This window comes from Rhinoraja longicauda, chromosome 8 (assembly GCF_053455715.1).
Source record: "Rhinoraja longicauda isolate Sanriku21f chromosome 8, sRhiLon1.1, whole genome shotgun sequence".
NCBI classification, from domain to species: domain Eukaryota; kingdom Metazoa; phylum Chordata; class Chondrichthyes; order Rajiformes; family Arhynchobatidae; genus Rhinoraja; species Rhinoraja longicauda.
Genome location: NC_135960.1, coordinates 35,581,063 through 35,604,633, shown reverse-complemented (window position 1 = coordinate 35,604,633; position 23,571 = coordinate 35,581,063). Strand labels below are relative to the sequence as shown.

General features: G+C 42.5%; 1 protein-coding gene across 2 annotated transcripts in view; it reads left to right on the top strand.

Annotated features, from left to right (window-relative positions):
* usp40 (ubiquitin specific peptidase 40) overlaps positions 1–23,571 on the top strand; it is a 104,255-nt gene that overhangs the window by 75,321 nt on the left and 5,363 nt on the right. For both annotated transcript variants that reach the window (XM_078403640.1, XM_078403642.1), the window contains 7 exons: positions 1,536–1,662; positions 6,150–6,244; positions 10,078–10,196; positions 13,373–13,438; positions 14,682–14,892; positions 21,048–21,143; positions 21,570–21,664. In XM_078403640.1, coding sequence (XP_078259766.1) covers positions 1,536–1,662; positions 6,150–6,244; positions 10,078–10,196; positions 13,373–13,438; positions 14,682–14,892; positions 21,048–21,143; positions 21,570–21,664 — 809 coding nt within the window. The remainder of the gene's footprint in view (positions 1–1,535; positions 1,663–6,149; positions 6,245–10,077; positions 10,197–13,372; positions 13,439–14,681; positions 14,893–21,047; positions 21,144–21,569; positions 21,665–23,571) is intronic.

The window sequence follows — 23,571 nt, the reverse complement described above, 5'->3', positions numbered from 1 at the left end:
TGCTGGTTTAAGCCAAAGATAGTCACAAAATGCTGGAGTAACTCAGTGGGACAGGCAATATCTCTGGCGAGAAGGAATGGGTGACGTTTCGGGTCAAGACCCTTCTTCAGACTAGCTAGCTAGAAGAGACACAAAATGCTGGAGTTACTCAGCGGGTTACTAGCTAGCTGGTCTGAAAAAGGATTTGGACCCGGAACGTCACCCATTCCTTCTCTCCAGAGGTGCTGCCTGTCCTGCTAAGTTACACAAGCATTTTTTTGTCTATCTTACATGACTTTCTGGGTCAGAGCCTTTCTTCAGACTGAAGTTGCCGCTGTCTGGCTTGCTCCAGCACATTGTTTATTGATCAAGATTCTAGCATTTGCAGTCTCTTTTGGCTTCTTGTGTATGTTATCCAGATTTTTCATATATTGTAAGTATTTAAATAAGAAATTGAAATGCCATGCATAATAGGCTATAGGCTGAGTGCTATGAATTAGGATCAAATATCTAATGGCTGCCATGGAATCATCTTGGAATCATCTTTGATCAAACCCTCTCCTTCGACAAACACATCAAACACATCACAAAGACAGCCTTCTTCCACCTCAAAAACATTGCCCGTCTCCGTCCATGCCTCTCCTCCACAGCTGCAGAAACCCTCAACCACGCCTTCATCACCTCCCGTCTGGACTACTGCAACAGCCTCCTCTATGGCGCACCCTCAAAAATCATCAGTAAACTTCAATACATTCAAAACTCTGCTGCCCGTCTACTCACCCACACCCCGATCCGTGACCATATCACCCCCGTCCTTTACAAACTCCACTGGCTCCCCATCCCCCAGAGAATCCAGTACAAAATCCTCCTCATGACCTACAAAGCCCTCCATAACCTGGCCCCATCCAACCTGACCGACCTCCTCCACAGGCACACTCCCACCTGCACCCTCCGCTCTGCTGCTGCCAATCTCCTGTCCCCCCACATCCGGACCAAACTCAGATCCTGGGGGGACAGGGCTTTCTCCATCGCTGCTCCCACCCTATGGAACTCACTACCTCAAACCGTCAGAGACTCCTCCACACTCACCACATTCAAAACATCACTGAAGTCTCACCTATTCAGTACTGCCTTCAACCACTGAAGGTCACCCCACCTTCTGTCTCCTTTCTCTGTTCGTTTACTTATTTATCTATTTATTCACTTCCCTATGTTCTCTAAATCCCTGTAAAGCGTCTTTGAGTATATGAAAAGCGCTATATAAATGTAATGTATTATTATTATTATTATGGATGATAGGTCAAAGAGCCTGTTTCCATGCCGTATGTCTCCATAAGTGTGAATATTTATTAAATCTCTATTAGGTCTCTTCTTCAATCGCAATGTCATATCTCAATTTCAAAATAGGCCAACACCATCAGTGAAACAAGTGATTTTATTTTTCATGGTGGCCTCTTTATGTTTAATGATATGGGTCTATTTTATCTGAAGATATTACTAAATATAACTAAAAGTTCTTAACTGTGTTGTTCACTTTTTTTTACTATATCTCTCAGGGATTCCTGATGTTACCCATCTGGTTCTACCAGCCTGCACTGAACCCGGTAAACACAGAGTACTTTCAGGAGAAGAAAAGCATTGATGAAGAACTTTGTTCTTTAAGTACCTTGCCTACTGCAAGAGGTAGGTCAATTAAGCTGAGGAGACTGAGTTTAGTGATGGATTTGGGTTAGAATGTCCTGTGGTTATGTGCTATCTTGATATGACTAATTTCTGGACTCTTTCAGATTAATTCTGGGCATGCAGATATAATAAGCACAACCGGAGTTAGATCTTTCCATTGTGTTAAGTTATAAGACAAAATCGTGTTTTCTTCCCTCTCCTGTAACTTCTGCATTATAGGAGATACTCGGTTTGAAAATGATTTTTTTTTTGATTCATGGAACATTATTAATGCCCTTGCGTGTTCAGTTAATGAAAATCTTTGTTGCAGGTGATTTGGGGATAAAATGGCCTGTTAATTGATTATTCCAAAAGATTTGTTGGATTATTTTGAGCAGTTAAATTGCATGTTTCTGTTCCTTTCTCTCTGTCTGATGCATGATAAAACAGTCTCTTTAACTGTTATGTTAATTTAGTTTATTTTTCTGAGTTTGCATACAAGTGCTCTGCCTAGGCAGGGCTGTGGGAATGAGGCAACTATAAATCTTCTGCTGTTAAAGATTCATAATCAAACTACTGAACTCTGCAACAAAACACAAAGTGCTGCAGTAACTCAGCGGGTCAGGCATCTAGTCAGGCATCTATGGAGAAAATGGATAGGTGACTTTTCAGATCAGGATGTTTCTTCAGGCTGATTGGAGTAGGAGGGAGAAAGTTGAAAAAGAGGTTGGGGCGGGACAAAATCTGGTAAGTGATGGCTGGATTGAGGTGAGGGCGGTTTAATACATGGGTGGAATAATTGACGAAAGCTAGAGATAAAAAGGAGACAAAAGGGGGTAAGATAAAGAGAGAAGAGGAGTGAAATGCAATGCTCCAAGAGAGAAATATAGGTGGAATGGGGGAGGGGAGGCAATGAGGGGCAGGATTGTGTGAGAAATTGGTGAGGGCAGAGGAAAGGGAGAGGATGGAGAAGGGTGGGATGTTCCTTAAAATTGGAGAATTCAATGTTCATACCATTGGTAGTTGTAAGCTACCCCAAAAAAAATGAGGTGCGGCTTGAGATCCAGCACGCCTTGGCCAAAATGATCACCTTGTCTACACTTTGTCTCGCATGTGTAAAACAGGCCACATCAGGAGGACGAAATGCAGCAGATGAGATTAGAGGAGGTGCACTTGAACCTCTATCTCACCTAGAAGGGCTGCTGAGGTTCCCTGATGGAGGTGAGGGAAGAGGTGTAGGGACAGAAATTACATCTCCTGCGGTTGCAGGGGAAAATACCTGGGGAGGGGGTGATTTGGGTGGGAAGGAATGAGTGAACCAAGGAGTTGTGGAGGGAGTAGCCTCAGTAAAAAACATGAAGAGGTAAGGATGGGATGTGACTGAGCGTGGGATTACATTGAAGGTGGTGGAAATGTCAGAATGATGCGTGGATGCTGGGTTTTTGAGTTACCTGTAAAAGGAAACATCCCATCCACATCCACCTTGTTTCAGTCATCCCCTGTCACATTTCTAAATCCCAGCAGATGCAACCCTTTGCTTTCTAATATTTCCTCATAAGGCAATCTGCCTATTCAAGATATTAATCAGTAAACGTCTCTGAATTGTTTGCAAATTATTGAGAGATGCAAGAGAGGAGATTTGGGGAGTTTTGACGAAGATCTTTGCATCTTCTCTAGCCACAGGGCAGGTCCATGAGAATTGGTGAGTTGCCAATATTGTTCCTTTATTTAAGAAGGAAAATAGAAAGAATCCAGGGAATTATAGACCAATGAGCCTCAAGTCTGTGGTAGGAAGGCTATTGGACAAGATTCTTCGGGATAAGACTTAAACCTATTTGGGAAAAAAAAGTTAATTTGGGGCTTTATACATAGCAGATCATATCTTACTAACTTGATCGAGTTTTTGCTGAGATGAGGAAAGTAATCAATGAGGGTAGAATGGTGGATGTTGTCTACACAGATTTTAGGAAGGCATTTGATAAAGTCCCCATGGTTGACTGATACAGAAGATTAAGATGCATGAGATTAACAGTGACTTCAATTCAGTCACATGAATTCAAGGCTGGCCTACTGATAAAAAACAGAGGGTTGTGGTGGAAGGACAATATTCAGGCTGGAGGTCTATGACCAATGGAGATCCGCTGGGATCTTTGCTGGCACCTCTGCTGTTTGTGATATATGTAAATGACTTGTATGTGAAAGTAGATGGGTTGGTTACTAAGTTTGCACATGACACCAAGATTGCTGGGGTCACAGACTATGAGGAAGGTGTCAAAGCCTACAGTGGGATATAGATCAGCCACAGAAATGGCAGGTGTGAAGTGTTGCAGTTTGGGAGGTTGAATGCAAGGGGAAAATGTGCAATTTATGGCATGATCCCCAATGATATACAGAGGGATTTTGGGGTCCTAGACGATAACTCTCTGAAATAGGCAAAAAAAAAGATAGAGTTGTGCTTATATAGGATGTTTGTCTTTATTGTTTGAGATATTGAGTGCAAGAGTCAGGAACTCGTGATAAAACTTTATAGGACCTTGGCTAGGCTGCATTAATAGTATTGCGTGCAGTTCTGGTCCCTCCACTACAGGAAGGATGTGGAGGCATTGGAAAGTGTGCAGAGGTGATTTACCAGAATGATACTTGTGGGTATTAGCAACAGGGAAGATTTGAACAGATTTGGATTGTTTTATCTGGAATGGCAGAGATTGCAGGGAAACCTGATAGCAGTACATAGCATAATTAGGGTAAACGGTTGGAACCTTCTTCCCTGGATGGAAAAATCAAATACTAGAGGCCAGAGGTTTACGGTGAGATGGGCAAAGTTTAAAGGCGATGTGCGTAGCAAGTTTCTTTTTCCACACAGAGTGAAGAGTGCCTGGAGCGCACTGCCAGGGATAGTGGTGGTTAAGGCATGTGCAATAATGGCATTTAAGAGACTTTCGGATAGCCAGGAGGATATGCAGGGAATGGAGGGATATGGATTATGTGCAGGCAGATAAGAGTTGATCTTGGCATAATGTTTGGCCCAGATATTGTGGGCCTAAGAGCCCATACTGTACCCTTCTATGTTCTGTGTTTCCAATGTTTTAACATCCTTAAGTTAAGAGAAAAATACTGTACACTGTCCTCCAGATGTTTGCTCACCAGCACTTTATATAACTGGAGCATAGCCTCATTTTTATATTCGGTTCCCCTGGCAATAAACCATAACAGTCCATTAGCTTTCCTAATTTCTTGCTTTTTGATAATTCATTACTATGATCAGTTGCATCACAAATTGCCTCCATGGAAGATAGTTACTTCACAATTCCAGCCTTTGTAGTTACCAAGGGATCAGAAGACTGGCAAACAAATATTGCAATGGGTTAAAACAGATTTTCCTGAACATGTTGCAATTTAGGGTCACTCAGCAAGTATATTTCGTTTCCATTTGTATTCAACACCCCAGACACAAATATGTTCAGTATCAGCACTCTACATAAGTCATTTTAAAGACAAGACAAGCCTGGTGGTGATGCTTTGTTAGCTAAATCACTTGCATTCATTCGGAATACCAAGTTGCAGATGGCATTAACGCTCATTCTTGCAAAAACAGCATGATTTATGTATTGTAAAACCATTTAAATTACTCTCTGATGTGGTCCTAAATTCAGCAGCTCTTTCCAATTATCTATAACTTGCAAAAGATTTGATATGTCTTCTTTATCGTAATTAATAAGAATTGAGTTTTTTTAAATGATGTCAGGCATTCAATACATATTTCCGCTGATCTTTGAATTAATTGTCTGCTGTGGCGTTGGGGAAGACGCTGGGTTTGGCTGCGATGACACCGACACTCACAGTAGGGTAAACTCACGTGATAAGAAAGTCCAGGACCATATGGGACGTTGTACTTCATCGTGAGGGCACAGATGCTATGGCTATCTCTGGTGGTCTCTGGCTTATCCTGGCAGCTCAGTCTTTGCCTGTGCATGTGGGTGTAATCCCTCATTATCCACGGGCAGGAAAAGGCACTGGCACCTCAGCAACCCAGTCTTAGCCTCAGTAGAGGTGCTGGCTGTCTAGGGTTTCTTCCTGGTTGCCCAGTCTTGACCATACTGGTGCTGGTGGTCTCGAGTTTGTCCCTGTCTTCCTCAAACCTGCAACAGGAACACAGCTAGCAAGGAAAAGGCCCCACTTTCCTTCTTCCCCTTCAGGCTGGAATGCCTGGGTTTTATTAGGAGTAGGCAGACGAGGTTCAGCTGGGCCAATCCGATGTCAGGTAATTGGACCCTGCAGTTCCCAATGATTCTGAGGATTGGCTTCTCCTGGCCTGTCAGCCTGTGATAGGGATCAGAGCGGCATCGGTGGGAGGGGGTGCTGTCACACTGTGCATTGAGTTTTATACAGATTACTTAATTCCTTAAATTATTTTCTTTTTTCTATGGTGCTTATATTTTTGATACTTTTGATACAACAGAAGCTGGTACAGTGGACAGTTTTTGTTGATAAATCATCTTCATTTGCAGATTTTATGCCACAACAGTATACAGACACTGAGTTGGATTTCATGGGCAATATTGAGATATCTGGTGATGCGAGTCTTGAGGATTTAAAAGTTCAGGTAAACTATTTCATCACAGTTGACTTGCAGTACTGTAAAACACGTTAAAATAACATCAGAAGTGCTGCATTTACTTTATTGTTTATTAAAATACTTTTGTGTTTTTGTGCCCCATTTGAATGACTTTCCTTTTGATATTTGTGGCATTCGTAGATGAGGTTTGATTACATGTTACTTGCTGTACTATGTAACCAAGCATGACAGTCAGCACGGGTGAGGATTGCACTGGGAACTGCTAGGCTGCAGGATGAATCGTCCCCCCTCTCCTCCACTTTCACTCACCAGGTCTTTTCAGCAAACATGTTGTACACCACGTTTCTCAGAAAGGAATATGCATCTAGATTCTTTGGAATTCATTGTCCAATATCTTCAGCATCAACATATTTACCTCTTAGCTATTTGCTGCAGAATTTTTACTTGGCTTACTGCAGACATTTCTTTCTTGTCAACGTTCTTACTATTGCTGATTTCTGTCAAGATGTTATTCCATGATGTGATCTCTATGATTGATTTCATGGCCTTCCTTACTCTAGCCAGTTCATAAACTTCAAACAGAATCTTACAAAATGATATTGTTGTTTCCTTCAATAAATTCTCTAGATCACTTTTAAATTCCAAACCCAGTTAAATAAAATAAGAAGGTTCAATCATATCAAAACTCTGAGTGAATTCTTGAGGTATTTTCAAACATAGATTTTCTCTGCAAGGATTAGCTTATTCCTCAGGCAGTTGATCGACAAAGAGATAAATCAGCCATGGAATAATTAAGAAGTGATTGTAATTTATTTTTTATTTTCCAGTGCATGTTTGACCAGCATTATTTTCTATTCAGGTTGTAGAGTTTAGAGCCCTTCAGCAGATGGTCTATTATGATAGCACAGATGCTATTCTTTTTTAATTCACTCTTGGTTAATGGCATTGCTGACAATGCTAGCATTCAATGTTGCCCTAACTTGCCCATGTGATGGTGGTGTCGTGCAACCTTTGAACTGCTGCTATCCATGTGGTCAAGATGTTTGCACAATGCCACTAGGGAGGATGTTCCAGGAATTTCTTTACAACAAAGAAGGAATATCAGAAAAAGACTAGACAGAATATTGCATGGTTTCTGAGGGGATTGTGGTCCTCAACACCAAAGGCTGGAATACATTGTGCTCAAGTGCACCACTTCGCATATTGAAGAAAACTAATTAGGTGATAGTCACCATGTGCATCCTAACTCATGGTTTTTGTGCTGTTTATCAGCTCTGTCCTGTAAAGAAGCACATGACATCACTAATTCGGCTGCCTACATTAAACCTTTGCTCTGCCATAGTACCTTAGTGATTTAACTCCTTATATGATGCACAACAGCAACATGTCAAGGCCTCGATGATAATGTCTCTCAAACTAATAACTTCATACAACCCAGAAAGGCAAATTGTCGGAAATACATGAGAAGGCAATCACCTCCAAACCTCTGTACAAGTGATGGACTATATTGAATTTGGAATAAATGCGTTCTTGTCATTATTGCTGAGTCAGAATTTCAGAACTTTTAATGCCATGGTACTGTGGTTTAAGCCATAAGCTCACCATCGTCCTTCCAAAATAATTTGGGATGGACAATAAATGTTGGTTTTCCCTCCTATGCTTAGATTGAATATTATTTAAAAATCACAATCATAGTTGAAGAATTGAACCAGAAATATCGTGAGCATTACTTGCTTTGTTATTGTTATCTTGATAACTATGTTTTTTTTTTAATGAATTGTGATGTTAAGGAATCCTGGTAAACTGATGTAAATGGGAATTGGGGGGAAGGGATATTCTCCATTGGCTGGAGCTATACCTTGACAAAGGAATATGGTTGTTTGAAGATTAGTCATGCCAGCCCTAGGACATTGGTGCAGGAGTTCCTCAGGACAGGTTTGTACGGCTTGCCATTTTCAACTGGTTTGTCAACTTAGACAATTGAGATGTTCACAGATGATTGCTATGTTTAAAAACATACACAAAGTAGTTAGCTCATGTAGCAGTCCATGGAAAGCGCTAAAAGAACTGGACAACCTTTAGCTTTTCCTGTCTACAAGAGAGGTCAGAATTGACCTAGTGCATTGCTGTTCCACTGGCACTTTCCTCTCAACACCACTTTTCAGAGATGGTATAACTGGACAACCTAAAATCAGTGCTAATGCACTTCAGTCCATATTTGGATCACTTTTTTTAATGTAGAAAATAGGTGCAGGAGGAGGCCATTCGGCCCTTTGAGCCAGCACCGCCATTCATTGTGATCATGGCTGATCCTCCCCAATTAGTAACCTGTGCCTGCCTTCTCCCCATATCCCTTGATTCCACTAGCCCCTAGAGCTCTATCTAACTCTCTCTTAAATCCATCCAGTGATTTGGCTTCCACTGCCCTCTGTGGCAGAGAATTCCACAAATTCACAACTCTCTAGGTGGAAAAGTTTTTTCTCACCTCAGTTTTAAATGGCCTCCCCTTTATTCTAAGACTGTGGCCCCTGGCTCTGGACTCGCCCAACATTGGGAACATTTTTCCTGCATCTAGCTTGTCCAGTCCATTTATAATTTTATATGTTTCTATATCCCCTCTCATCCTTCTAAACTTCAGTGAATACAAGCCTAGTCTTTTCAATCTTTCCTCATATGACAGTCCCGCAATCCCAGGGATCAATCTCGTGAACCTACGCTGCACTGCCTCAATTACAAGGATGTCCTTCCTCAAATTAGGAGACCAAAACTTTACACAATACTCCAGATGTGGTCTTACCAGGGCCCTATACAACTGCAGAAGAACCTCTTTACTACTATACTGAAATCCTCTTGTTATAAAGGCCAACATTCATTAGCTTTCTTCACTGCCTGCTGTACCTGCACGCCAACTTTCAGTGACTGGTGCACAAGGACACCCAGGTCTCACTGCACCTCCCCCTTACCTAACCTAACACCATTGAAATAATAATCTGCCTCCTTATCTTGAAAGTATTTTAACGGGCAAGCTTCAAGCCCTAATTCCCACAGCCCCAGATCCTTACAATAAACATTAATCATTCAGCCAAAATCTTCCACTGTTTCAAGTATTAAAAAAATATTCATTGTTCCAGTAATTTTCTGCATTCCTCATGTTTCAAAGCAGGGTAAAGAGAGGGCCACATGAACATTTCCTCATTCCTGGAAAGCCCTCATTTAATCAAGAATCCTCCTTGGCCAGAAGGTAGACACAAAATGCTGGAGTAACTCAGCGGGTCAGGCAGCATCTCAGGAGAGAAGGAATGGGTGACGTTTCGGGTCAAGACCCTTCTTCAGACTGATGTATGGGGAGGGGGCGGGACAAAGATAGGATGTAGTAGGAGACAGGAAGACAGTGGCAGAACTGGGAAGGGGGAGGGGAGAGGGTCAGAGGAACTGTCTGAAGTTATGGCCTCTTGGGCCATATCATTGTGCTTTCTCTGTTGCTCATTACCAGTACTCTTCTGAATTATGAGTTTTAGAATATCAGTTACCATGGTTCCAGATGGAGGTTACATGTTGAGGTCAAAACTTGTGTTCTTGAACCACATTTTCTGAAGCTAGTCACTGCAGCTATTTTACATCTGCATTCATCTAGAAAATCTGAGACTAACACTGGAATAAATGAACGCTTTGCACATAGAAATATGTTTGAGTCATGTTCAATACTTAACCAAAAAGTAGGCAGCATGCAAACCTGCACATGTGAAGGAATGAGTAACGATATCTGTATAGCATGTCATGTTTATAGATACAGTTGTATGTACATAACATTATGTGTCTTTCTAAGACCATTTTTTAACTATACTAATTTATTTTCGCAGGTTTTGACTTTGCCTCTGCTGCAAGGTTTCTCTGTTCCTTCAGTGAAGTTCCTCAGGGTCTGGCTGCTCGAGAACAAAAGTCCTGTTAAGATCCTGCGCAATCAGCAGCAGCAGCTTGAGTAATTCTACACTTGAATTGTTTAGGCATGCAGGGCTATGGACCTAAGTGCTGGGTAATAGAGTTAACACAGAAAGGAGCCTATTGGCTAGTGGGGATGATTCCATGATCCCTTGAGCAAACACCAGCCATGGAGCTTGCATTGACCTTGTTCAAAACATGCAAACTCGGGCTTGCATTTTGCGTTACCTGCCAGCTCATTTACCCACTAATTGGAAGGAAGGGGAGGCTGCTTAGTGGTAAACTGCATCCATGCAATAATATGTAGGCTGACTGCTGTTTAAAATGAAAGCACTGTGCATGCTGTAAATCTGAAATAAAATTAAAAATACTAGAAATATTTGGCAGTTCAGATGGAGGAAAAAAGTGACCTTTCATAAAAACTGGGAAAAGTTCAGAGGGAAACAGCTTCAAGCTGCAGAGAAGGTTGGTAAGGAAGGAGAGAATTAAAGGAAAGAAGGCCTATGCCAGCTGGACAGTAGGCAAGATGAGATGACAAAGAGGTAATATCGGAAGATGAAAGAACATGGTTTTGGCAAGTACTTGAACTTGGTGGTAAATCCAAAAAAAAAGTTTGTTGACTGGCAGTCCAGAGGAAAGATCTTGACCTGAAATGTTGATGACCCATTTCCCTCCCCAGCTATTGTCTGACCTGCTGTTCCTCCAGCAGTTTTTTTTGTTTGAGGTTCCAGCATCTGCAGTTTCTTGTGTCTCGACTTCAAGATCCTGCCTTGTTTAGAAAAATGTGGTCTTATTACAGCTTATCAAACATAGTTTCTGTAAATTCAGTCCAAAATCTGTTTGTCCAAAAAACAGAATTTCCCTGGAGCTGAGACTAGCTGGTAGTTCTTTGGCTTTAATATTTCATTTACAGTGGTGCGACGGTTAAATTGTACACTCCACATCGATCTGCTTTGAAGGTTCTGAATTACTTTGAATGGGAATAAAAGCTGTGGAAAATTATGAGGATGTATCGGAAGGAATTGCAGATGCTGGTTTACACCGAAGATAGACACAAAATGCTGAAGTAACAGCAGGTCAGGCAGCATCTTTGGAAAAATGGAATAGGTGACCTTTCAGGTTGAAACCCTTCTTCATGTCTGAAGAATGGTCTCGACCCAAAACCTCACCTATTCCTTCTCTCTCAAATTATGAGGACTTCAAATAGTTGAAAACTTTTCCCCATAGCAGAGATATCTAAAATAGAGGGTTGGCAGGACAGTTACTCTCACAAGATTTGAGAAGTATCCAAATAAGCGACCGACCAGGTGCTTATAAATGGGATTTAAACAGATCAGCACAGACACGATGGGCCAACGGGCCTGTTTCTGTGCTCTGATTTTATTACTCTAAGGATATTAGGTAAATACATAAAAGATATTTCTGCTTCAAACTTTAATTTTGCATTGTCTCTAGAGGTCGCTTATGACGTTAGACCTGTGGTTTCAGGATTACTCAGCTCCATCACTGGAGGTCATTTCAATTCCTTGAACACTGCCAGAACTGTTTTGTGTTACTGCTTAAAAGATGTTTCTGCTTTTGCTTCAGTCTGCTGATTGCAACACTTTACTCCCAAATTCTGTACTTGTACAATATATAAATTAATAAGCTGTGACCAAAAAGGTTAATGAAGGCAGAGCTGCACACACACACACATATATATATATATATATATATATATATATATGGATTTCAACAAGGGATTTGACATGGATCCACATGTTAGGCTGCTCTGGAAGGCTAGATAGCATGGGATCCAAGGAGAAATAGCTGAATGGTTAGAAAATTGGCTTCATGGAAGGGTGATGGAAGAAGGTTTTTTTTCAGACTGGAGACCTGTGACTAGTGGTGTGCCTTAGGGTTCAGTGCTGGATTGTCAACTACATCAATGATTTGAATGAGAATGTACATCGCATGATTAAAACATTTTCAGATGACATTAAAGTGGGTGGATAGATAGTGAAGATGGTTGTCAAAAATTGCAGCAACATTTTGATCGGTTGGCCAGGTGGGCTGAGGAATGATTGATGGAATTTAATACAGAGAAATGTGAGGTGTTGCATTTTGGGAAGTCTAACATGGGCAAGTGAATGGTAGGGCTCTGGGGAGTGTTGTAGAGCAGAGGGCTCTAGGAGTGCAGGTACATAATTCCCTGAAAGAGGTGTCACAGGTAGATAGGGTGGTCAAAAAGGCATTCAGCACATTGGCCTTCATCAGTCAGAGTATTAAGTATATATAGAACTTGGGAGGTCATGTTGCAGTTATATAAGACGTTGGTGAGCCCACATTTAGAGCATTGTGTTCAGTTTTGGTCACCATGTTATAGGAATGATGTCAAGTTGGAAAAGATGCAGAGAAGATTTATAAGGATGTTGCTAGGACTCAAGTGCCTGAGCTGTGGGGAGGCATTGAGCAGGCTAGGTAGGACTTTATTCCTTGTAGTGCAGGAGGATGAGGGGTGATCTTAGAAACATAGAAAATAGGTGCAGGAGAGGGCCATTTGGCCCTTCAAGCCAGCGCCGCCATTCAATATGATCATGGCTGATCATCCAAAATCAGTAGGAAAGAACTGCAGATGCTGGTTTAAATCCTTTCCAACCAGAGAGTTGTCAATCTGTGGAATTCTCTGCCGCAGAGGGCAGTGGAGGCCAATTCAATGGACGTTTTCAAGAGAGTCAGATTTAGCTCTTAGCGCTAATGGAATCAAGGGATATGGGGAAAAAGCAGGAATGGGTTACTGATTTTGGATGGTAGACACAAAATGCTGGAGTAACTCAGTGGGACAGGCAGCATCTCTGGAGAGAAGGAATGGGTGACGTTTCGGGTCAAGACCCTTCTTCAGACTGCTTCAGTCTGCAATTGCAAAGTGTAAGAAACATTTAGGCAGGCACATGGATAGGATAGGTTTAGACGGATATGGGCAGGCAGGTGAGATTAGATGAGGTATGTTGGTCGGTGTGGGCAACTTGGGCCAAAGAGCCTGTTTCCACTCTTTCTAATATGGTGTTATTTTTGTTTTAGAACATAAAATATTGAGCATTGTAGTACTGGAATCGACCCAACGGCCACGATGTCTGTACTGAGCATGATGCTAATTTAAAAGGCAGATTGAGAAGAGAATGCAGCTTTCATTTTAGGCATGTTTTTCTTTTTCTCTCTCCCTCTCTCTCTGCACAGCAAATTTAAGTTTGGGAGTTCTGTGGGGATTGGGATTCAGCTGCTTCAGGCGGAAGAACATCTTGGGTAAGTACAGATCGTATTTGTTGCATCGTCCTTCAGTGAATGCCATTGATGCTGTTGGAGAGATGATTGCAGAGACGTATTACCTCCTGTACTAGATTATTTGAGATAATAAGCATTCACTCTCTGAAGAGCCAGTTTCCATATGTAGGAAACAAAATGAACTGCTATTTACTGTTTCTTTTGAGTGACGTTAATGTATTGTTATTCGTTATGTGAGGCATTTCATGAAATACCGTTGGTAATATAATAAATTATCCCTTTTTAAACCAGCAACGATATGTTTGCACCAATAAAAAGTATAATTTCTCAATCTGCAAAATTCATATATTGTGAGTAATGAGAATTAAGATTTTAATTGCCTGGGCTTGTTCTGCCAAAAGGTTGTTGCATGTGTGAGACCGATTGTAGTTTGGAAAGAGATGCATATAGTATAACTACATATATAGTTTAACGAGTTCCAAAAAATGTAGTGGTGTATCCATACCCAGTTCAGATAAGGAGAAGGCAATAATTCTTAGCTATACCCCTGGGCAGTGGTACATATCTTCTGTATGTTTTACCAATGTTTTTTTACCAGAAAGGCATGTTTGCTCTTGGAGATGTGAATCAAGTTCTTCTTTTAGAACTCTTTACGGAATTGTGATAACCAATAGGACATATTTGCCTTGATTAAATGTTGCAATGCCATCTTCATCTATGTGTCGAAATCCTGGAATTTAATGTGTATCAGCCTTTTATCACATGAACTGCAGGACAAGAATGTGGCTCACTATCACCACCATAGTGGTGATCTATGACAATAGACAATAGACAAGGAGTAGGCCATTCGGCCCTTCGAGCCAGCAATGTGATCATGGCTGATCATTCTCAATCAGTACCCCATTCCTGCCTTCTCCCCATACCCCCTGACTCCGCTATCCTTGAGCTCCATCTAGCTCTCTCTTAAAAGCATTCAGAGAACTGGCCTCCACTGCCTTCTGAGGCAGAATTCCACAGATTTACAACTCTCTGACTGAAAAAGTTTTTCCTCATCTCTGTTCTAAATGGCCTACCCCTTATTCTTAAACTGTGGCCCCTGGTTCTGGACTCCCCCAACATTGGGAACATGTTTCCTGCCTCTAACGTGTCCAACCCCTTAATAATCTTATGTTTTAATATGATCCCCTCTTATCCTTCTAAATTCCAGTGTATACAAGCCTAAAATCTATTTTTGTAAATAGGCTTGCAATTATGTTTTGTTTAGTTCCACAGAGTTATTGCTACGGCTGCGGATGGCAGTGCCTGACGAAAGAACTTATTATCCAGCAGTGGAGGTTGTTTGGGATGTGCCCAAGGAATTCACAGCTCGGGCCCTTAGACAGAGAATCTCACAACACTACTCATTGCGACCAGAACAGATTGAAATTGCCAAACAGTTTACAGATCGGTTTGAATGGATGCCAATAACCACCTGGGTAAGAAGCCATACTTCTGCTCTGGCTTGAGGGAAGAAAGTATGTCAAAATTAATTTACATATTTTTAATCTAGAAAGGAATGTACCTACATTGTAAATAATTAATAATGGTCCATTTGTGCCATATTCTATTGAGTACATACAATTTCTACAGTATCCATTCAATCCTCCAAGGCTCCATTCTCAATACATTTCTACTACCTTGTTAAGGTCTTTAACCGCAGCGTTAAGATTGATATGTGCGTCATTGTTAATTATCTTTATCTTTCAGTTTTCATTCTCAAATGTGATTTTTGAACAGTGGGTTTAAATGTCAGATTGACAACGGGGTACTGATTGAGAATGATCAGCCATGATCACATTGAATGGCGGTGCTGGCTCGAAGGGCCGAATGGCCTCCTCCTGCACCTATTGTCTATTGTTGACCATAACAGAGGATAAGTGCCTCCGTGTTCCTTTCTTTTTGTTCACCTTTTCCATTCACCCCCTTCCCCCAACACCTCTCATTAACTAGCGATCATCCTTCTCTCCCTTTTAAATCTGCCCATCACCCACATACCTATCTATGTTTCTTCTCCACAGTTCATCTTTCCTGTCCATCATTGTTCCTTTATCTGGTTCCACATCACCTGCCAGCCTTCTTCTCTAAATTCCCCCCCTCTCCTATCCCACCTGGCTCCACTTGCCTATTTTTTTCTTTTTTTGCCCCCTCCACCCCTGCACCTGGCCATCTGCCCATCGTTTCTCTCTACCCCTCTTCAGGTTCCACCTATCATCTTCCAGCCTCAGCTCTCACTTCTAAATGTTGGCTTCCTAACCTCCACATTCACAGTCCTGATGCAGTCTTGACCTGGAACATCAATTATCCTTTTGCTCCACAAATGCTGCAAACCTCTGAATTCTTCCAACAGTTTCTTTAACTCGAGGAACATTACACTTGGTCTTGCTTGAGTTGGTCTGAGAAAATTATTCCAATTGTTTGTCTGCTCTGAGATTGAATCAACAGATGCCCTGATCAGAGATGAGGCCCAAACCTTATCTCAGCTCATTAAACTAAAAATAAGGGATCAGGGGAAGATTTCTCTCCAGTTCATTTCTTTCAACACTGGTTTCTGCTTCTCTTCCTGTTATACCCACCCTCACCAACTTCACCTGGCTTGTGTTTCTAGTTTACATCCAATGATGTTCCAGATATAATTGTATTCTGGACCTCCCAATGACACTCCAGCACATAGGTTGGTTGACAGTGGTAGAAACCAACGATTTTCTTCCTTATCGGTCCTTTATTCATGTTTTATCTATTGTCCCATCATCAGAAACCGTGAAGCAATATTGTTGAACTTTCATCCATTTATCTTTATTGTAAGAACGTAGGAAACAGCGGCAGGAATCGGCCAAGCAGCTTGTCAAGCCATTTGGTGAGATCATGACTGATTCAGTAGTGGGTCAACACCATTCTCCCACATTCCTCAATTTGGTTGTTGTTCAAATGTTCTTTAATCGCTGAATATCTTCAGTGACTCTATCTTCAGTGACACTTTGTCTCCATAGTTCTCTAGGGTAGAGAATTCCAAGGAGTCATGATCTTCTGAGAGAAAAGCTCATTGCTATCTGAAATGGGTGACCCTTTAGTCTGACATTGTGCCTCATTTTTTTAGATTCTTATCTACAGGGAACATTTTCTCAGCATCAACCCTATCACTCTCTAAAAGAATCTTGTGTATCTCAATAAGATAACTTTTCATTCTTCCAAATTTCAGTGAATGTAAGTCAAGTCAAGTCAAGTTTATTTGTCACATGCACATACACGATGTGCAGTGAAATGAAAGTGGCAATGCCTGCGGATTGTACACAAAAAAAGAATTACAGTTACAGCATATAAATAAAGTTAATACAGAGAAGACAAAATTTAGTCCCTAGAGTTATAAAAGTTAACAGTCCTGATGGCCTGTGGGAAGAAACTCCATCTCATCCTCTCCGTTTTCACGGCGTGACAGCGGAGGCATTTGCCTGACCGTAGCCTCACCACCACTGCTGCTGCAGCTGTCTTTCCCCTTGGCCCACATCAGGCTTGCGGTTACCCGGTCACGCCCAGGCTCCAGCTGCTTCCCCTGGCACCAGGCCTGGCTCTCCCACCGGTATGAAGCCGGCGCACCCGCCCCAAGAGACAGGCGGCTGAGCCCTGCTCAATGGGCCCCAACTGCGCGGACGTGTTTGTTCTGCGCACGCGCGGATGCGGCGGCCATGTTACGTAAATTACCAGATCAATGGAGCCCCAACTGCGCATGCACTTTTTTTAAACTTTAAAATGTGAATAACTTTAAAAATATAACACCGATAGACAATAGGTGCAGGAGTAGGCCATTTGGCCCTTCGAGCCAGCACCGCCATTCAATGTGATCATGGCTGATTGTTCACAATCAGTACCCCTTTTCTGCCTTCTCCCCATACCCCCTGACTCCGCTATCATTAAGAGCTCTATCTTACTCTCTCTTGAAAGCATCCAGAGAATTGGCCTCCACTGCCTTCTGAGGGTGAGAATTCCACAGATTTACAACTCTGAATGAAAAAGTTTTTCCTCATCGCCGTTCTAAAGGCCTACCCCTTATTCTTAAACTGTGGCCCCTGGTTCTGGACTCTCCCAACATTGGGAACATGTTGCCTGCCTCTAACATGTCCAATCCCTTAATCTTATATGTTTCAATAAGATTCCCTCTCATCCGTCTAAATTGCAGTGTATACAAGCCTAGTCGCTCCAGTTTTTCAACATATGACAGTCCCGCCATTCCGGGAATTAACCTAGTGAACCTACACTGGACTCCCTCAATAGCAAGAATGTCCTTCCTCAAATTTGGAGACCAAAACTGCACACAGTACTCCAGATAATAATCTGCCTTCCTGTTCTTACCATCAAAGTGGATAACCTCACATTTATCCACATTAAACTGCAACTGCCATACATCTGCCCATTCACACAACCTGTCCAAGTCACCCTGCATCCTCATAGCATCCTCCTCACAGTTCACACTGCCACCCAGCTTTGTGTCATCTGCAAATTTGCTAATGTTACTTTTAATCCCCTCATCTAAGTCATGAATGTATATTGTAAATAGCTGCGGTCCCAGCACCGCACCTTGTGGTACCCCACTAGTCACTGCCTGCCATTCTGAAAGGGACCCGTTAATCCCATTCCTTTTTGTTTCCTGTTTGCCAACCAATTTTCTATCCATGTCAGTACCCTACCCCAATACCATGTGATCTAATTTTGCCCACTAATCTCCTATGTGGGACGTTATCAAAGGCTTTCTGAAAATCCAGGTACACTACATCCACTGGCTCTCCCTTGTCCATTTTCCTAGTTACATCCTCAAAAAATTCCAGAAGATTAGTCAAGCATGATTTCCCCTTCGTAAATCCATGCTGACTCGGAACGATCCTGTTACTACTATCCAAATGTTCCACAATTTCTTCTTTTATAATTGACTCCAACATCTTCCCCACCACTGATGTCAGGCTAACTGGTCTATAATTTCCTGTTTTCTCTCTTCCCTCCTTTCTTAAAAAGTGGGATAACATTAGCTACCCTCCAATCCACGGGAACTGATCCTGAATCTATAGAACATTGGAAAATGATCACCAATGTGTCCACTATTTCTAGAGCCACTTCCTTAAGTACCCTGGGATGCAGACCATCAGGCCCTGGGGCTTTATCAGCCTTCAGTCCCATCAGTCTACCCAACACCATTTCCTGCCTAAAGTGAATTTCCTTCAGTTCCTCCGTCACCCTAGGACCTCTGTCCACTAGTACATCTGGGAGATTGTTTGTGTCTTCCTTAGTGAAGACAGATCCAAAGTACCTGTTCAACTCGTCTGCCATTTCCTTGTTCCCCATAATAAATTCACCTGCTTCTGTCTACAAGGGACCCTCATTTGTCTTAACTATTTTTTTTCACTTCACATACCTAAAAAAGCTTTTACTATCCTCCTTTATATTTATGGCTAGCTTACCTTCGTATCTCATCTTTTCTCCCCTTATTGCCTTTTTAGTTATCTTCTGTTGCTCTTTAAAAGAGTCCCAATCCTCTGGCTCCCCGCTCATCTTTACTATGTTATACTTCTCTTTTATTTTTATACTGTCCTTGACTTCCCTTGTCAGAAACGGTCGCCTCTTACTCCCCTTAGAATCTTTCTTCCTCTTTTGAATGAAATGATCCTGCACCTTCTGTATTATTCCCAGAAATACCTGCCATTGTTGTTCCACTGTCTTCCCTGCTAGGGTTTCTTTCCAGTCAACTCTGGCCAGCTCCTCCCTCATGCCTCCATAGTCCCCTTGCTCAACTGCAATACTGACACTTCTGATTTTCCCTTCTCCCTCTCAAATTGTAGATTTTAACTTATCATATTATGATCACTACCTCCTAATGGCTCTTTAACCTTGAATTCCCTTATCAAATCCAGTTCATTACATAACACTAAATCCAGAAATGCCTTCTCCCTGGTAGGCTCCAGTACAAGCTTTTCTAAGAATCCTTCTTGGAGTCACTCCACAAACTCCCTTTCTTGGGGTCCATTACCAAGCTGATTTTCCCAGTCTACCCGCATGTTGAAATCTCCCATAACCAATTTTACATTACCTTTGCGACATGCCAATTTTAACTCTTGATTCAACTTGCACCCTATATCCAGGCTACTGTTTGGGCGCCTATAGATAACTCCCATTAGGATCTTTTTACCCTTACAATTCCTCAGTTCTGTCCATACTGATTCTACATCTCCTGATTCTATGTCACCCCTTGCAAGGGACTGAATATCATTCCTTACCAACAGAGCGACCCCACCCCCTCTGCCCAGCTGTCTGTCTTTTCGATAGGTCGTATACCCCTGAATATTCAGCTGCCAGCCCTGGTCCTCTTGTAGCCATGTTTCTGTAATTCCAACAACATCATACTTTCCAATATGTAACTGAGCCTCAAGCTCATCCACTGTTTTTTATACTTCGCACATTCAGATACAACACTTTAACTTCGGTATTCACCTCCCTTCTCACACTATTGGCCCTGACCTTACCCTCATATCCCTTCTCGAGCTTTCCTTCCCATTAATTTGGGAGTCTTGCAATTTTTCCTCTATTCGCTTCCCCTTTAACTCCATCTTTATACTCCCAAATTGTCAACCCCTCCCCCCCCCCCCCCTCCACTACTTCGTTTAAACCCACACGTGTAGCACTAGCAAATCTGCCTGCCAGAACGTTGGTCCCCCTCCAGTTAAGGTGTAACCCATCCCTTTTGTACAGGTCACCCCTACCCCAGAAGAGGTATCAGTGGTCTATAAATCTAAATCCCTGCTCCCTACACCAGCCCCACTGCCATACATTCATATCCCCTATCTCCCTGTTCCTGCCCTCACTAGCACGAGGTACAGGAAGCAATCCAGAGATAACCACCCAAGAAGTCCTGTTGTTTAGTCTTCTTCCTAACTCTCTAAACTCACTTTGCAGAATCTCCTACCTCTTCTTCCCGACGTCGTTCGTGCCCACGTGCACAACTACTTCTGGCTGTTCACCTTCCCTGTCGAGGATGTTCTAAAGTCGGTCCGTGACATCTTTAACCCTGGCACCAGGGAGGCAACAGACCATCCTCAAGTCTCGCCTGCCACCACAGAATCTCCTGCCCGTACCTCGGACAATGGAGTCACCCACTACTATGGCTCTGCCCGACGTCGGTCTCCCCGGTCGAGTCTCATTGCCAGGATTGGAGCCACCGACCTGTCCGCTGCTCGGACTGGAAGCGTCTTCTGCCCCGACAGCTCCCAAGAGGGCGTACCTGTTTTCATTAGGCACAGCCACCGGGGTCTCCTGCTCTCCACGTTTACTCCCTTTTCTCCCAGTCACCCACCGTCTCTCGATTTCAATGAAACTTCTGCCATAGGACCACAGGATGACGGTGAGTAAGGTGGGCCTACAATTGTCGCGCTGTCGTGTACCGTTTTGGCTGTAGTTCAGGAACAAGCGAACAAACGAGAGTTTTAGTATATAGATTGGGGAAGGTATGTGTATTAGCAACGACTCTGAGGGAGGTGCCCTTGTACCTCATGATTTTTAACCACTATTTCGCCTGGTACTATAACCAACAGTATTTTCAACTTTCTCTTTTTAGAGCCAACAAGTTTCAAAGAAGAAGAAGAAAAAGAAACTGCAGAGCCTGCAGGGAGCGCCCTATTATCTGAAAGATGGAGATGTCATTGGAGTTAAGGTCAGTTTGATATTAACTGGAGTGTATTTCATTATTCAAAGTGTTTGCTTTACATGAGGATGTGTAGCACAGTGATAGATTTATCACGATGTTGTTTCCACACTGGAAATAGATCTAAAGTATTCACTCCTTCCGGATAAGTTGTGTTGTCATCATTGTAAATCCATTTGTACTCTCTACAATCATTTTATGTTCTTTTCGCAATGCAAAGATCAGAATTCTAGTCTATCCATATTTCTCTCCAAGTTTCACATTATTTCTCTCTTTTTGAAATCTCTTCCCTTAAAGTTTATTCTTGGCTACCTTTTGTGTGACTTCTACTCACCATATTTTGTGCATACACTGAATGATCAAATGATCAAACGCCATACAGAAGTTTACCAGTTTATACTTAAGTAGATAATTGTAATCATTTGATTCACATAGAATCTGTTAATTGACAACAATAAAGACTTCAGCACTATGACAGATGACATTGGGAAGGAGAAACTCAGACTTGAAGACAATAGTAAGAACAAAAGGTAACTTATTTGCTCAAAACTATTTATTATCACACTGTAAAAACGATATCAAAATACTGCTGTACATGGTTTTGCCAGACATGGTAGCCATAGAATATAGAAAAGTACACAGCACAGGAACAGGCCTTTCACCCCAACATGTGCCAAACATGATGCCAATATAAACAAATCTCATTTACTTATGCAGGTGGTGTACTGGGTGCCGGTGTTCTTGAGTACATGTTCCATGAAATACCCCATAAGATCATCTCTTAGCCATCTTTTGCCCAGGAGTAATGTCCTTCCTCATGGCTCAATGCAGTTAGACATTTACAATGTTTCGTACTACCAAGAATTGGATATTTCTGCCAGAATCAATTATGTTTTCTGTGCATTCGATCATGTACAGATAGAATATAAACTAAGCATTCCATTTTTAAATTAAACTAGACGACCCATGGACCCGTTGGGTTAAAACCTCTCCTGCATTGATTAACTTCTAAACACAATTTTATTTACCCCAAAAGCGCTCGGCAAGATCCCAGGGTCGAGGGCTGCCGCCAGGTACGGCAAGCCTTGGTGATCATTTTCCAATGTTCTATAGATTCAGGATCAGTTCCTGTGGATTGGAGGGTAGCTAATGTTATCCCACTTTTTAAGAAAGGAGGGAGAGAGAAAACGGGAAATTATAGACCAGTTAGTCTTACATCAGTGGTGGGGAAGATGCTGGAGTCAATTATAAAAGACGAAATTGCAGAGCATTTGGATAGCAGTAACAGGATCGTTCCGAGCCAGCATGGATTTATGAAGGGGAAATCATGCTTGACTAATCTTCTGGAATTTTTTGAGGATGTAACTAGGAAAATTGACAGGGGAGAGCCAGTGGATGTAGTGTACCTCGACTTTCACAAAGCCTTCGACAAGGTCCCACATAGGAGATTAGTGGGCAAAATTAGAGCACATGGTATTGGGGGTAGGGTACTGACATGGATAGAAAATTGGTTGACAGACAGAAAGCAAAGAGTGGGGATAAATGGGTTCCTTTCAGAATGGCAGGCAGTGACTAGTAGGGTGCCGCAAGGCTCGGTGCTGGGACCGCAGCTATTTACAATATACATTAATGACTTGAATGAAGGGATTAAAAGTAACATTAGCAAATTTGCAGATGATACAAAGCTGGGTGGTAGCACCTATTGTCTAAGCCTCCCCCAACTGCACGTGCGGGGATACAGGGCCCGGCAGCCCTCCCCCAACTGACGACCCGTGGCCGGCCGGGGAGTCTCCCCCGGGGGCAGGAGAGGAAAGGGGAGAGGGAGCCACTCACTCCGGTCCCGGGCGGCTAGTAGTAAGAGAGCGGCCGCAAGGCGCTTACGCATGCGCGTTCCGCCGGTGGCCATCTTCTTTGACCCTCAGCCACCGCTCTGCACCACGGGAGGAAGGTCAGGCACAGGGCACGCCCGGACGGGCACTGGTCCTCCCTGGCAACCCTCCCACAACTGTGCATGTGCGGATCCGGCAGCCATCTTACTGTTGTGACACTAGATGAACACGTAAGTATTAGATCAATGGGCCCCAATTGCGCAGGCGCGGCGGCTGCCGGGCCCATTCACAGTATAAAGTTTATAAAGTGAATAACATTTAAAATATAACAACAATTTGAACAAAGCTTGCTACTGCACACCGCAGGCCAATGGGGTGAGTAAGGTGGGTCTAAAATTGTTGCGCTATCGTGTACCGTTTTGGCTGAATTTCGGGAACACGCATACATACATACAAGATGAGAGTTTTAGTTATATCTGCTATATACTAAGACGTTTGTTTGTTTGTTTGTTCCTAAACTACAGCCAAAATGGTACATGATAGTGCGACAATTTTAGGCCCACCTTGCTCACTGTCGTCCCTTTGGTGCTAATGGAAGAAGTTTCATT